The sequence below is a fragment of the Scatophagus argus genome, chromosome 3 (genome assembly GCF_020382885.2).
Source record: "Scatophagus argus isolate fScaArg1 chromosome 3, fScaArg1.pri, whole genome shotgun sequence".
Taxonomy (NCBI): Eukaryota; Metazoa; Chordata; class Actinopteri; family Scatophagidae; genus Scatophagus; species Scatophagus argus.
In genome coordinates this window covers 13,797,654-13,812,938 of record NC_058495.1, presented here as the reverse complement: position 1 = coordinate 13,812,938, position 15,285 = coordinate 13,797,654, and the positions used below count along the sequence as shown (strand labels likewise).

The 15,285-nt window shown below is 41.2% G+C and overlaps 1 protein-coding gene across 1 annotated transcript in view; it reads left to right on the top strand.

Annotated features, from left to right (window-relative positions):
- Positions 1–15,285, top strand: part of grm2a (glutamate receptor, metabotropic 2a) — a 32,405-nt gene that overhangs the window by 12,820 nt on the left and 4,300 nt on the right. Inside the window, exons 3-4 of the mRNA XM_046383831.1 lie at positions 9,782–10,619; positions 13,819–14,882. Coding sequence (XP_046239787.1) covers positions 9,782–10,619; positions 13,819–14,882 — 1,902 coding nt within the window. The remainder of the gene's footprint in view (positions 1–9,781; positions 10,620–13,818; positions 14,883–15,285) is intronic.

The following is a 15,285-nucleotide window of genomic DNA, read 5'->3' as shown; positions in this document are numbered from 1 at the left end:
ATATAATGAGTTGGTCAAAAGCTTCATTAATTTAGTCAGACAGTGCAATTACAGAAGGTGTATTTAACCATCAGCAGCTACTGTGGGCTTGAGAGAGACAGAGAGGGAAGGGAGGACAAGCAAGCGCAAGAGTGTGATGGATGGTCATACAACCGTCCATTTAGACTTAAGTACCATGTGCAATTACCCCTTGCGAGATGTTAACACAGGGACTTAATGAGTTTCGGTTCCGCAAGGAGGATCTGTTTACCTGCATGCCCATATGCTTGGCTGATCTAATTTAGAGGATCTCTTTCTCTTTGCCGGTAATTCACACTTCAGCTGCCGTCCTGTCAGAGGCAGACATGCTACAGATGTTGTGCTTGGGACGGGCTGACAGGATGACTAGTGACGGCTTGATAACTCTCAGCAGCAGTGGCTCCTTTTGGCTCTCTCAGGCTGATGCGATGAAAGCTCTGCTAATTGGGCCTCAAGTCTTCAGCCATAATATGGCTGCCACATCAGTGTAATTTCAAGTCATTGTGAAAATAGATATGTGTGTCACGTGGAACTGAGATTTGTAAATATCCACAAATATACATGCCTTAAAGCATTAGCTTAAACTCATCATCTCAGCTCTTTAAGCCCGAGAACTGATTCTGCTGTCTCGGCTGCACGGTTCACCTCACTTGAAGCACACAGCCTCGTGTTCCAGATATCTGCCTGTTTGAAGAAACAACCACACTTCTGTCCATCCAGAAATAATAATTGGCTTCAGATCACTGATAGACCACAGGAGCTGTAGGAACCCATACCAGTGGCAGTCTCCAGTTAGCAGCTTTCCCCACCAGGTACTTCAGGACAATCAGCTGGTGGTGGTTTCCATCCGTACTTTTTGTTCATGATTTGCAGACAACAGTGACCAGCAGCAGACATGCCAGCACTGACATGCCAACAATAAATTAATCAGTGAATGACTCCTCTGTGTCTATCTGCTGTCAGACAAGCATTTTTCAAGTTGACACATTAAATGACTACCCCGGTTATGTACATATTATTCAAATGAGTAAGCGCTGCTATTTAAAGTGTTTAAAGTTTAATATTTCCCAGTCATTCTGGAAATCTGGTTCTTGTAGTTCCAAAACAAATGTTTTGGTCTCCCTCCTGATAAAACACAAAGCGAAGCACACAGTGAGAGTAAAATGACGCATTATACAGCCAGAGTGCTTGTGGGAAATGATGTAAGAGGAGGATTCAGAGCACCTATATTGGGATTCCTGGTGAAAAGGACAGTTTGGAAATAATGGATTTGATAAACGAGCTGTAATTTTAGTGAAACCTTGCATCTGGGGCTCCTCAGAGAGTGCCCTTGTCTTGTGGTAATTTATGGATATACTATTACAAGCCTGAGGTCTGAGGTCTGCCCTAGCTTCTCAGTGCATCTTCCTCATCAGTAAGAGTGCACCACAGGACGCCGTTCTCTCTCACTGTGAATAACCCTCTGTATTGTAATGTGGCTCAGTTATGAGGTGTGCTCTTGCTATTTCTGTGAGCTGTTTGGTAAACAGCTCTCCACTTCTGGATCTGTAAATCTGCTCATACCTTATTTTCTATTATTATTATTTCACTTGCTAGCTTCTTAAAATGAATTGTGATCGGATAATGACGTTGCCTACAAAAGATAACACCAGCTCTCCCTTGGAACTTATTTAATCTTCCTGGTGTGACGTGCCCTTTCAAAACAACAGAGGTGTATCTGTTTACATGTTCTGCAGTCTTTCAGGGGCAATGTTATTACACAAAGATATGCATTTGGGGCGTGTGAGTGTGTGGCATTTCTGTGTTGCCGCTGGTTATACCTTTGCAGATACCATCTCTACATAATGTCTCAGTCCTTTGTAACTGCCTGGTTTGTGCATAATCTATAGCCACTGAGACCTCTGAGTGAACTAGCCTGGCTGTGTGAAAGTCTACCACGCCTGGCCTTGTGTGTGAATGGCAGGCAGTTAAGTCAGATGTGTGTATTTCACCCCAAAGCCAAGGCAGTTACAGGATAACTAGCATTATTGGTCTAAAGACCCTTATTGCCATAGCGACATGGTGGAACATGGTGAACCGACAGGTGGTGAGAACGCTGAGTGCTGTCTAAATCTGTCACAATAAAAAGAGTGTTGCTGTGCTGCTGGTGTTGTGGTGTGACAATTGCAGATATGGGGGTGGATCTGGCCGCAGGCCTAGCCATGCTGGCGTTACATGGACACAGATTGAGTTAGTGTGGAGGCGAAGTTCTGTGACGCTCTTGCAGGCTAGGTCCTGTCTTCCCCATCTGTGGTTGCTGTAGGGCTCTCTGGTGCTTTGGCAGAGGTGTGCCTGCAGCACAGAGTATGAAGAGGGTTCGAATGAGAGATTGCGTTTCACAGAAACACTGAGGCAGATATGATCACAGGTTGAGAGGGGCTGGGGGGTAGAGTGCGTCACATGGCCTCATACGGCGTTGAACCATTTGAGAATCCAAAGCCTGCTATCTTAAAGAGTCACTAGGAAGTCTGTGATGCCATCTGGACAGTTTGAATGAATCTGCATGTGGAAATATTGATATGACTCAAGGGTTTAGCCATGAACATCTTCCCTGTAGGGTATCTAAACAACAGGTTATCAGTGCAAGGTGAGTAATGACCTTGTGATTACATGTTCAGTACATTCAGCATCTGCATTTGTGTGTGAGGAGCTGTGCAGAACAATACACAGCTCCTCACACAATACACATTTACTCACAGTACAAGATATTCAGTAGTATTGTCCTATACTGAAACCAAAAAAATCACAATCTCCAAAACACTGTCAGTCTGCATCCATGATGTGAATTGTTCTGGATAGAGATGCTTTATAGAGGGAACATTAGCATTATTACTCTTCAGTGTCCTAAAGGCGTGGGTTAATCAGAGATGTATTATATTCCACAATTACAGTCCAGGAACATCTAGCCTCGGGGCTGGCTTCTGATTAATACATGGAAGGGACTCCACTTTTGTTACCCCGACAGCAGTCTGTGTTGCTAAATATGACTCACTGGTAAGAGAGCATCCCCCAGGAAAAACATCATAATCACCGGGGCGCATTAGAAGAGCAACACCTCAGGAATGTCAAATGCTCAAATGCTCACAGGAGAACTGAATAATTATTGTCGGTCATGAAACACAGACAGGAGGAATTTCTGGAACCAATGTGCAAACGATGAAAAATGATCTGTTCTGATCTTTCAGAGCTGAGCACAAAATTCGCCGTCTGGAAGAAGAAACCTGGCTTGTTCTGGGGTGTCTGGATGAAAGCTCCAATTGTATATTGGCACCTTTGTGAATTAATTGGAATATTTTAGTGGACTGTCTGAGGAGTGGTCATTTTTTAACTGATTAATGAGATTGGAGTCGAAACAGTCACAAGGTGGAGCTTAAAGCTATAGATCCTGATATGAACACAGTGCTTGACATTTGCAGACTCAACTGTGTGAGTGGAATAATAAGGTAAATGTATGAAAAGAATCTCTCTCTCTCTTCTTCTTCTTCTTCTTTTTTACAAACAACCCTATTTATAGAATCTTCATCTGCAGGTAAACAGTGCCAATCTCTGGAGCATTCATGAGTCATATAAAGGATGATGAACATGGATACACACATGACAGAATTCATGCCAGAGAGAACAATAATGATGAAACATATCAGTAAAGCCATGCAGTGAAAATGCATTATTCATGGGCAAAAGTAACGAACGTGCTTCCAAAATCGTGAATAATTCACATGTGATTGGATTATTCAGTGGCTTGGCAGAACGCACTATTTGTGCAGCTGAAATACATATAATGTCCACCGCACAAACTCAAAACTCAGTGAATGTTAAAGTCCGCTGCACCCCATTTTGGTATGTCACGTGTGTGTACTTTTAGTTAAGCTCAACCTTCCTGGCGGATCACGCTGAGCATGCCTGTGATGTTTGATGGTGGTTGTAAAGAGACGGGCAATGCACCGACTCACAGAGGAAAGAAATGAAACTAATGGAAGCGAGTAAATGTCAAAAGCTGATTTGCTAACAGTGTAAATGAATGAAAGTGTGGCCACGTCTTAACATGTGGTGTAGTCTGAATGGTTGCGTGACTCTGGGGGCTTTGAAAGACTTCTGCAGTGTAAAGTAGCTTCATATTATCTCGCAGGATGAAGGGGGCAGGACCTGATCAAAAAACAACCTTGCTCTAGGTATCTAACAGCTCATATTTCCACCCTGTTAAAGCTGTTGCCAAGCAACTAAATCATAAGAAACAAACTAATAACGATGCGGTGAATACTCTAACCATACACTGTGCGACGCTATGTGCGCATGCATGTCCGCTCCTCGTGTATGTGCTTGCATGTGTGTTTCAGAGCACTGCAGTGGGCTGTATATGTGTGATACTGAGTGGAGCTAAGGACTGCTGCTCTGGGAATACAGTGTTATTGCTGTAGAAGCACACTGAGACAGTCTTCTGGGAAGAGCAGATGGGCTTTTCATGTAGAAAAAAAATCATGACATCTCTACAAAGTAGGCCTGATATTTCCTGGACCAGGACACTCTCTCAGTCTCTTCTGTCTGTGTCCCTATATATCTACAACTCTGTTATTTGACAATAGCCCCAACTGTGTCCCTCCTCACATACCTTTCTTTATTTCTTTCTCTTTGTTGCCTCTCACCCATTCAGTAGTATGTTAAGCAGACAAAATAAGTGCAGTGCGTGCTGGAGATGTGCTGCAATAAGAAACTGCATCTCTATTTAATTTTTAATCAGCCATAGCAGTGAATTCTACACATGTGCACTTTGGAAGGGCGGCAAACTACAAAGTAAAACATATGCAATAGTTTTCTTGAGATGTATAAATATGTTGACTTTTATCAAGTTTTTGTCTAATAGTTTTTATGGTCCGTACACAAGCGTTTAACATGTGCAGTGAATTATTCTAGCTCACAGTGTTCGCTGGTGACTTAAGGATATCTCTATGGAAACAGTATACGACAGCTGAAAAGAACAATCCTGTTACTTGGTGTCTCTGTGTCACATACATTTACCAGGTCCAGATCAGAAACCACTTTCACAGTAATCTGCTCAGTAACAGACCCTGCAGTGCAAAGCCACACTGGGTCATTTCTTAATTTTCTTAATTAAATAAGGTGCTGTCTGATGCACTGTGATCCCTCTATCTGAAAGTGTGTGTGAGACTGTAATCCACATTGTGTGGCCAAAGGAAGGGATATCTGCTTGCAATTTAGTAGTCATGAGAGAGTGAAAAGTCAGATCTGCTTTAGATACAAGTGACAAATTCCAGAAAAATGAGAAAGACCATAAAAGGTTGTCACTTTGGTTTTCTTTTTACATTAAAACACAAAAACATCCCAAAAATGCTATGATACATGAATCAGTATGGTGTAACTGACAAAAACCTTATTTAATTAATGGATGTTACAAGATATTTCTGAGAAATGGAATGATTAAAATGGGGTGATTGTGCCTTTTGTAGTAACCACTATTGTAAGACATCTACAGCAGATGGAATAAATACATTTCCAAAGAAATATTAAATTAAATACAGACAACTAAAGGCTGTTTTCCTCTCCAATTCTCTGTGTACACAAATGTGTGATTACATTAATTTACTCTACAATGGCAGAGACAGTGACACCCATGCAGGTCTGTCTATTTTGGACATGTTGCTCTGCACACATGCTGATGAGTTTGCGATTCAGCAAACACATTCTGACAGCCTCCTTAGCTGTAAGGAGGAAGACACAACAGCCTCCAAGAGCAATTTGCTGAACAGCACTGGCTGGATATAAACTTGCCATAGAGACCTCATGCTCATCTCTCTGGTTCTGGCTCAGCTTTTCTGGTCTTGTGCAATTTATACCTCAAGCTCTCCTTGTCTGCTCTTCTTGCCCTCTGGTATCTTAAGCTCCAGGACTTCTCTGCTCCTTTGAACCCGTTACAGTTGAGACTCATGAGTGAGAATCCTCATGCAGTTGTAGCTGGTTAACAAGGGTGGGGGAATATGGGGGGATTGTAGGAGTGTGTGGGTGGGTGCTGGATAAAAGGTGCATCACTCCTGACTATCAAAATGACAAGACTCATATATAAAGGCTCGTACATAATTATATGAAGAGTCCAAAAGGAGAACATAGTCACTGCCTTGGTCGTGTAAATGTCTGTCTCAACACTCGTACAGTGTCAGTCACAGACTTTGCAGGTGGGACGGTCTTGGCTTTTCATATAAGCCCTGTGAACATCAATATAATGATTTCCAATGAATCCATTGTAATGGTGACACATCTGGCACTGTGCTTTATAACCTCCATAAGCCACATGTAAGTGGATTACTCAACTGGCATAGAGCTCTCTTTAATACCCTGCAGAGAAATTACTCATTCACTACCACAAGCATAGCCAAATTTCAGCAGAATGGATGTGTACTGTACCTGTGAAAAGAAAATGATCACATTCTAACTATGTCAGGCACTCAGTGCATTATGGGTTAAGTATTACCTCTATTAAATAATATGTCTGCCAATGTACAGACAAATATCCATAAACTGACCAACTGGTGACTGGTGGTCATCTTGAGCTCACTGTTACACTTTTGAACATTTAAAGTTGTAATAATAATGTTAATACACCTAATTGTGTTTTGTGTCTTCTTTGTCTAAAAAGATTTAATGCTCAGAGATGGTTAAGGCCCTCAGCTTGAGAATCACATGCAGCCTTACTGGCCTGGATTCAAATCCCACCAGAATTTCCTGCACCTCCCCTACAGGAGTCCTCTCAGCCTTTCCGACTGCCTTTGTGCTAAAACATACCAACGTGATCCAGTGAGCGTCCATGCTCCTTAAAGTGAACAAAAAAGTTCTATCACTGCAATTTTATCTAGTCGTTGTTAACTTATTTAAAACCCCCTCACTGTTCAGTCAGCATCTATCTTACTAATTGTCCTCAAGCAAATATATCAGGCTTTAAATTATCTATACCACCTACAGACTTTGCGTTTTAGCAGGGTTTTTTTTTTTTTACCGTCTTTTCAAAGAGTTGTTTCTGCACAGATTTAGATTTTCAGAGATCAGGGAGAAGATTTTTTTTAAGTGAACTCACATGATGATATAAAATCAGTATGCAGATGAACTAGCTGAACTCTGCAGTCAGGGCTTTCCCTTTTTTTCTTTTAGCACAGAAACATCTGGGAAAATAAATTTGTAACGCATTTGGGCAAAGGATTTGAAACATTTTCAGTCAATAAAAATTCACAATAGTCTCATCCATTGTTTACTATTAGCAAATGATCTGTTTCATGCATGCTGTGTACTTATGAGGCACTATGCTGAATTCCTCTTGTGGTTTGAAAATAAAGTTGAGAGTTATTGAATGCTTTTATTTGTGGAGGCTAAAAGCAAGACTTTGTCAGTTCACTCAAAGTTCATACAACTAATTCCAAACAGTGAGTGAGCCTTTTGTTATCAAAAGTGTGGAGAACTGATGAGAATCGATCAGTGGAAATGGATTTTCCAGGGTTCGATATCAAATTGAGTGATGTGAAAATGATTAATTAGATAGTATTTATATGTCATTTGCCACCTTAGATCATACTCTGATTTCACAGCAAGCCCGTTGCTGCCAGCTGTTCCACCACATGTTGAGAAAGGTTGTCAAGGCGATTTAGGAAGAGAGGCAATTCTATGTAGAAATGTGAATATTAGCCTCTGAATAATCAGGGTTTCTCCAGCTGACCTGGAAATCTCAGGGGAAACCAACCTGTGAACTGATATGAAATGTTCGCTCATGCGTTTCAACAATCTACTGTAGATTTTCTTTTCATTTTTCAGTTGCTACACCTCAGACGAGTGAAAAATAGCTCTAATGGTATTATTTGGGTGGTGGTAAAAATTTGAGTCCAGTCGCTCTTGATTGTGCTGTTGCATTTCATTTTTTCTGTGAAATTTTTTCTCATTAATTCCAATAAATCTAGTGGTCTGAAAATCACTGCCATTGGCTCATTTAATATTTATTTCTCTGATCCTGCAGAATAACAAAGATCCTATGATTAAAATCCATCGAGGCACATCACACCAGATTTATTGTAATGTCTCAGAGTGCTGCCATCTTCTTCAGCGGGGATACATACTAATTAATGAAGTGTCTGTGTTTATCATTTGACTAGACCTGCCTGCCTATACTGGCATACTGGTCTATGTTTGAAATTATGTCGGCTGCTAGACTGTTTTCTATCCATATCAAATAATTGACCAATTTTATGCAATTTTATGCAATGCATTTGCAAAATGGCTGCAGGACGGAGCTCCTTAAATTGCCATCCTCCCGATGTGGCGCCTTAAAGAGCCACATCATGCTACATATCAGCATCTGTATCAGTATTAACTGTGTGGGTGCCTTTTTGTGTGATTCAGTTTCTTTATTTTATAGACCAAATGTATTTAGGTTGCTATTTTTATTATTTATTTCCCTGAGAACCTGGTACTCTGCTACTAATCCCACAGTACAGTATAAAAAGCATCACACCACAAACAGCAATATTCATAAAATTATTTCATTCGTTTTTCAATGAGATGTCAAAGTAATACTCTGACAAGTCATTCATAGGAGCTGCCACTTTTCAAGAGTTTTATTGAGTAAAGACATATCCAAGGTGGTGAGTCGTGTACTATCATCCTGCAAAGACTGATCCTGCTTAAAATAAATGAAAAGGCCTCTTGTTCACACTGGGGCTCTTCTTCTCCAACAACAGCATTATAACATGACAGTTATTTGGGTAAAAGAAAGGATATGGAATTGTCCCATTCAATGCTTATCATACCTCATACAATGAGAATGGAATGACAAATTAAACTTACTGGATGATTTTAATGTGAAGTTCCACTGACTTTCTCAGGAATTATTCATTGACATTCAAGATCTTGTGTCACAAGTGTGCTGGTGTGAGAGCCAGCATTAAAGTCAACCAGATTTAGGCTGGCATTCTTTTAACTGATCAGACTGATTCCCCTTAGGCTTTCACAGAAGTGCCTGAAGCAACAGCTAGTCAGCCACTTCTGCACACTGCACACGGTGTCACAACACTGACAAAACCTATTACAGAGAAAGCACAGAAGTTTCAAGATTCTTTGATACTTTGACTCCCTTTCACTTCCCAATCCCTGCCCTCAACCCCTCTCTGTCTCTCCGTGTTTGTCTCTATCTTCTCTCCAAAGCAGAGGAAGAACCTTCTGGAAATGTGTTCATTTTTGTAGTACAGTAAAGTCTATCCACTGTGACTAACACTTGTGGCCACTCAGTCTTGTGCACATCTTTTTTGGTTATCACTGACAACAGCATAACAGATCAGAAAAGATGAGGTAGACAGAAAATCTCCATAATTGTTAAATGCAGGATTTCAGCACTCAGCCAGCAGGAGAGTTAAGTTGTGAAAGGCTCAGCAGGGATCCGGTGAAGAAATGGGAGACTGAATGGGGTGAGACTAATTGCATCTGCAGGGGGAGAACCATGTAGTGTAGCCAGTTTCATTCATTTATTTAATGATGAGCAATTAAAACAATTCCCACAGTTGGCAGGTGCACTTTTTGTGTGAAATGTAATATATTAATTACTAGTTTTCCAACTAATATGTCATAATAGCATTCATAAAAAAACTTACCGTGCCCTTAATGAAGGTTTACTGTTATACTGTAGTGTGAAGACTGATCTAAGTAACAAACAATAATTCTGGTGTCTCACTTATTCCAGGTGGCCAACCTTCTGCGACTCTTCCAAATCCCTCAGATCAGCTACGCTTCCACCAGTGCCAAGCTCAGTGACAAGACCCGCTATGACTACTTTGCCCGCACTGTGCCTCCTGACTTCTATCAGGCCAAGGCCATGGCAGAGATCCTGCGTTACTTCAACTGGACGTACGTATCAACTGTGGCATCGGAAGGTGACTATGGCGAGACCGGCATCGATGCCTTCCAGCAAGAGGCTCGTGCCCGCCAGATCTGCATTGCCACTTCAGCCAAGGTGAGCCGCTCCATGAGCCGCTGGAGTTATGAGAATGTGATCCGCTCCCTGCAGCAGAAGTCCAACGCCAAGGTGGTGATCCTCTTCACGCGCAGCGAAGATGCCCGCGAGCTGCTAGTGGCAGCCAACCGCATGAACGTCACTTTCACATGGGTGGCCAGCGATGGCTGGGGAGCACAGGAGAGTGTGGTGAGAGGCAGTGAGGCTGTGGCCGATGGAGCGTTCACCATCGAACTGGCTTCCTATCAGATTCCCCGGTTTAATCAGTACTTCACTGCCTTGCACCCATATAACAACACCAGGAATCCCTGGTTCAGAGAGTTTTGGGAAAACCAGTTCCAATGCAGCCTCCATGACCTGGGCTGTGGGAAGCACTCACTCCGCGAGACTCAGTTTCAGCCAGAATCCAAGATCATGTTTGTAGTGAATGCTGTCTATGCAATGGCTACTGCCTTACATAACATGAGGCAGGCCTTATGCCCTAACACCACCAAGGTGTGTGATGCTCTTAAACCTGGCAATGGCAGAAAATTTTATAGGGACTACATTCTCAAGGTCAAGTTTGATGGTGAGTAAAACCTTGATGAAGTAATATCATTACAGTGTAACTCAGCGCATGAATTGTGTAAAGCAGTTTCCTTTTTCTCATTAGTCCATCATGTGCATGAAATGTCATTGTCATGTCATCCTTTAATTTACCCAAGTACACTCTGTGCGTTCACTCTGTGCCAAATCTTATCAATTAAGATTCAGTGTACCAATTCATATAAAATATTGAAATAGAGCAAGAGTAATTCTACATATTTATACTCTGCAGCTGCAGATAAGCTCTGTAATGATTCAATTTGCAGAGATGATACTATTTCCTAACCCTCATGCTTGGAAGCTCTTTCTTTTCATGGATTTCAACTTAAGTGTGAAAGGACAGAGTGTTCTTCAGCTTGAACATAAATGCTGACCACGCAAGCATTACTGGCTTTCTGCTTGTCTACACAAAGCACAAAACACATAACAGTACTTGCATCAATGCATCCATACATTAATGAGCTGCATTGTCTTATCCTTTGATTTATGTGCGATAAAAGTATATATATATATATATATATATATATATATATATATATATATATATAGATAGATAGATAGACACTGTGTAAAACAAAACAGAATACGATAATTTGTTAATTCTTTCTGACACCAACTTCACTGATCGCAAAATTGTTGGCAGAAGACTCAGTTCATTTGTAAATGATTGCAATAGATTTTTTTCACAGCAGCCCTGAAGGTCACATCACAACATTTCACAAAATGGTTTGGCTTGTTTCGTGATTGGTCAGAACTGAAGCCCTTGGCGGCAGCTCAGTGTCGTGTCCTGTATCTGTTGCGTACTACTACTCTCACCAGTGCGCTAGCTTGACTTTTAAACTGAGTTTGAAAGGATGGAAGAGCAAATGAAAACCATAATGGTGTATTTTAACAAAGAACACTCATATAATGTAATATGCTTTAAACATATCGTGGCATTACAATATCCTTTGGAACCTCGAAAGCTTGAAAGAATTAAGATTATTTATTAGAAAAGAGGATGGCAGGAGTGTGAATTATTATTATATTATTTTTTAATCTTGCTCTTTCCTGGAGGTAAAAATAATCTCTCTTGTACCAATTACCTCTGTAATTGGGGAAAAATGCTTGTTTTTTGAGATGTGACAACCAAAGAGGTTAAGGTAGGGGTGGGCAAGGGGAAACTCTTCAGACATTAAATAAAAATGTTCTGACACCTTTGATGGAGTTCATCCCTTAGGGCTGCTTTGTCACGAATGCTTCCTAAGTATAAACCTGGAATCTGTAAACAGCTGACCGCTGGCGATGTGTAGCAGAACATTAATTACTGTCAGATCCTGACCAAAGCTACGGCTGCTGTGTGTAAATGCACATCACTCTGTCAAGTTAAAGACAGACTTATTGTTTCAGCCGCTGTGTGATGTTGCAGGTGTTTAATAAACTCAAAGAAAATAAGCCAGCTGTGGAAAACAAACGGCACATCAGCACATCACACTGACGTTTCTGTTAAATCCAGGATACATTCAGTGACACCTGAATGTCATTATTGTGAGACAGCTGTATTTTGATGGACATTTCAGAAGATTATGTTATAGATGAAATACTATACTAAAGTAAAAGAAGCAGAACACATGAAAGTTGGATTGTGTGCACTTCTGCTGACTAAAGTCACAATTGGAGCTTTTCTGTACTGCACTCTTTTAATTGTGCTAAAATGAGGAGAAAAGCTCTCGAAACAACTCTACTTACTGTTAAAATAACTTTACTGATCTTATGAGAGGTGTATCCACGGCCACAATGCACCTGCTATGTGCTTTGCTATATGGAGCACCATATTTTCCCCGTCCCTGTGATGCTCCATGTTGTTTTGCTCTGCTACAAAAAAATACCAGCACTGAAGACTAGAAACATACAGGGCCATACGTGCAAAACATTCAGAGCTGAAGCAGTAAGACCCACAGGAGATACAGGACAGACCAAAAGCTTTAGCACCACGCTCACAACTGCCGTGTTCACAGTTGATGTTGACATGGACTCAGATGAGACGCAGGAAGCTTTTTGAGAATGTTACAAATCCAGTGCATTTTGGAGTCAGTTTAACTCTTAATGTTGAGGGGAACAAATCTGCTTTCTTTCAGTTTCATATATTGAGGGTTGGGCATGATCTCCATCCCCACTGGGGACATATTTTTTGAAAAGAAAAAATACAGTTAAAATAAATAAATACAAAATTCTATTCTATCTCTAAAACAGAGGAGACAAGTATCAACTTGCATCACATGAGTGTCCTCTGTTAAAATAGTCCATTATGATTTCAATCTGCTTTCCCATCCTTTCAAACTCAGTTTAAAATTCGATGAGTAGTCCACAGCTGAAACAGAAAATGACTTTAAGCTGTCTAAGGAGTGACAAATCATAAACCCTTAATCCCTAATCTAAAATGCTGTAATGTTTTGTGAGATATTGTGTTTTGACTTTTTAGGTCCACCGTAGTTTTTATTTACGGTAAAATATTTCACTGTACAATAAAGTTATAGTATTTTAATGAGTCATTTCCCTGACAAAAATGTAAAAATCTTCCACAATTTTATGGAGGAAGTTGTTAAACAATAAAATAATAAACATAACAATATAATAATAATAAAATAACTGCAGGTATGCAGAAATCCTGCACTGTTGCTTCTAAAGTTTATTTAAATTGCAATTTTTTTTAAAAAAAAAAGAAAAAATATCCAAATACAATAATTATTATATTTAAAATAAAATATAATAAAGCATTGTTCAATTTAGAAAGGAAAACTGAACATTACTTTGTATAAGTTGTCAAGATTTGTCTGAATTTCCCTTTCCAGTGCTCAATCCAGGAACTTTCCATCAAAGTAAAGATGCAAACTGCAGCTTTCATAATATATGTTAACAATTTGCACCTGCGTCCTGTCACAGACTGGGTTCAATCCATACTGTGAAATAAATAAATTATAAGCCAAGACACATACAGTACATAAGCAAAGAGATAAATGAGACTGTCCTACCAGGAAAATATGAGTCAGATATGAGTTCAGGGTGCAGTCCAAATTCATGAAACAAACACTTAAGATTTGCTTTCACTTTGACAGGCTTCAAGTTTTAGTTGTACTTGCTATGCAATGAACCCCTTACATCTCTTATTTCTTTGCACTCTCTTCTTGTCTTTTCACCTTCAGCACCATTTCGTCCACCAGACACAGAGAATGTAGTCCGCTTTGATGCCTTCGGGGACAGCCTCGGCCGTTACAACATTTTCCACTACCACAAAGAAGGCGAACGCTATGTTTACCAAAAGGTCGGTTACTGGGCTCAGAGCCTGACCCTGAACACCAGCCTGATCCCCTGGGCAGGCCAGGTCGCTCCAACCTCCCAGTGCAGTGACCCCTGCAGGAAGAACGAGGTGAAGAGCATGCAGCCTGGAGATGTGTGCTGCTGGATCTGTATCCCTTGTCAGCCCTACCAGTATTTGCAGGATGAGTTCACCTGTGCCGACTGCAGTTTTGGACAGTGGCCCCTGGCCAACCTGACAGGCTGTTACGATCTGCCCGAGGAGTACATCCGCTGGGAAGATGCCTGGGCCATTGGACCAGTCACCATTTCCTGTCTAGGCATGATGTGTACACTCTTCGTCGTTGGCCTCTTCCTTAAACACAATGAGACACCTGTGGTAAAGGCTAGTGGACGTGAGCTCTCTTACATTCTTCTGCTGGGAGTGCTGATGTGTTATAGCATGACCTTCATCTACATCGCCAAACCGTCCACAGCAGTTTGCACACTGCGTCGGCTAGGCTTAGGCACCTCCTTTGCTGTTTGCTACTCAGCCCTCCTAACCAAGACCAATCGCATCGCTCGGATCTTCAGCGGGGTGAAGGATGGAGCCCAGAGGCCTCGATTTATCAGCCCGGCCTCCCAGGTTGCCATCTGCGGTGCTCTGATCTCCTGTCAGCTGGTCGTAGTGGTGGTTTGGCTTCTGGTGGAGGCCCCAGGGGTGAGAAAGGAAGTGAGCCCAGAGAGGAGAGATGTGGTCACCCTCAAGTGTAACAGCAAGGACTCCAGCATGCTTGTGTCTCTCACCTACAACTGCATCCTCATTATCCTCTGCACAGTCTACGCCTTCAAGACACGCAAATGTCCTGAGAACTTCAACGAGGCAAAGTTCATCGGGTTCACCATGTACACCACCTGCATCATCTGGCTGGCTTTCCAACCTATTTTCTATGTTACTGCCAGTGACTACAGGGTGAGTTAAGTTATACGCACTTCATAAGAATGAAGCAAAAATGAAAATAATCATTCTCTTATGCCAGTAAAATGTTAATCTGCTTTTTCCCGCATGCTTTGGTAATGATTTGTTTTAAATTATTTGTTCAGATGGCTATGGGTTGTTAATCTGAGCAGAATACATACTGATAAATAATGACTACTACTACTACTACTCGGGGTTGAATTTGGATTTTGTATGCATGAAATCACAAACTAATGTCAGCTAGTATCGATTCAGCAGTCAGCCGTGTCTGTGTTGCCCTTGGCTCTTAGGAATACTGGAACTGCCTTGCTTCATAATTAGCTGCATACTGAAGATTGTCAGGTGCTCTCTGAGACGAGACAAGAACTTTAACAGCATTATTTTACCTTCTAAATTT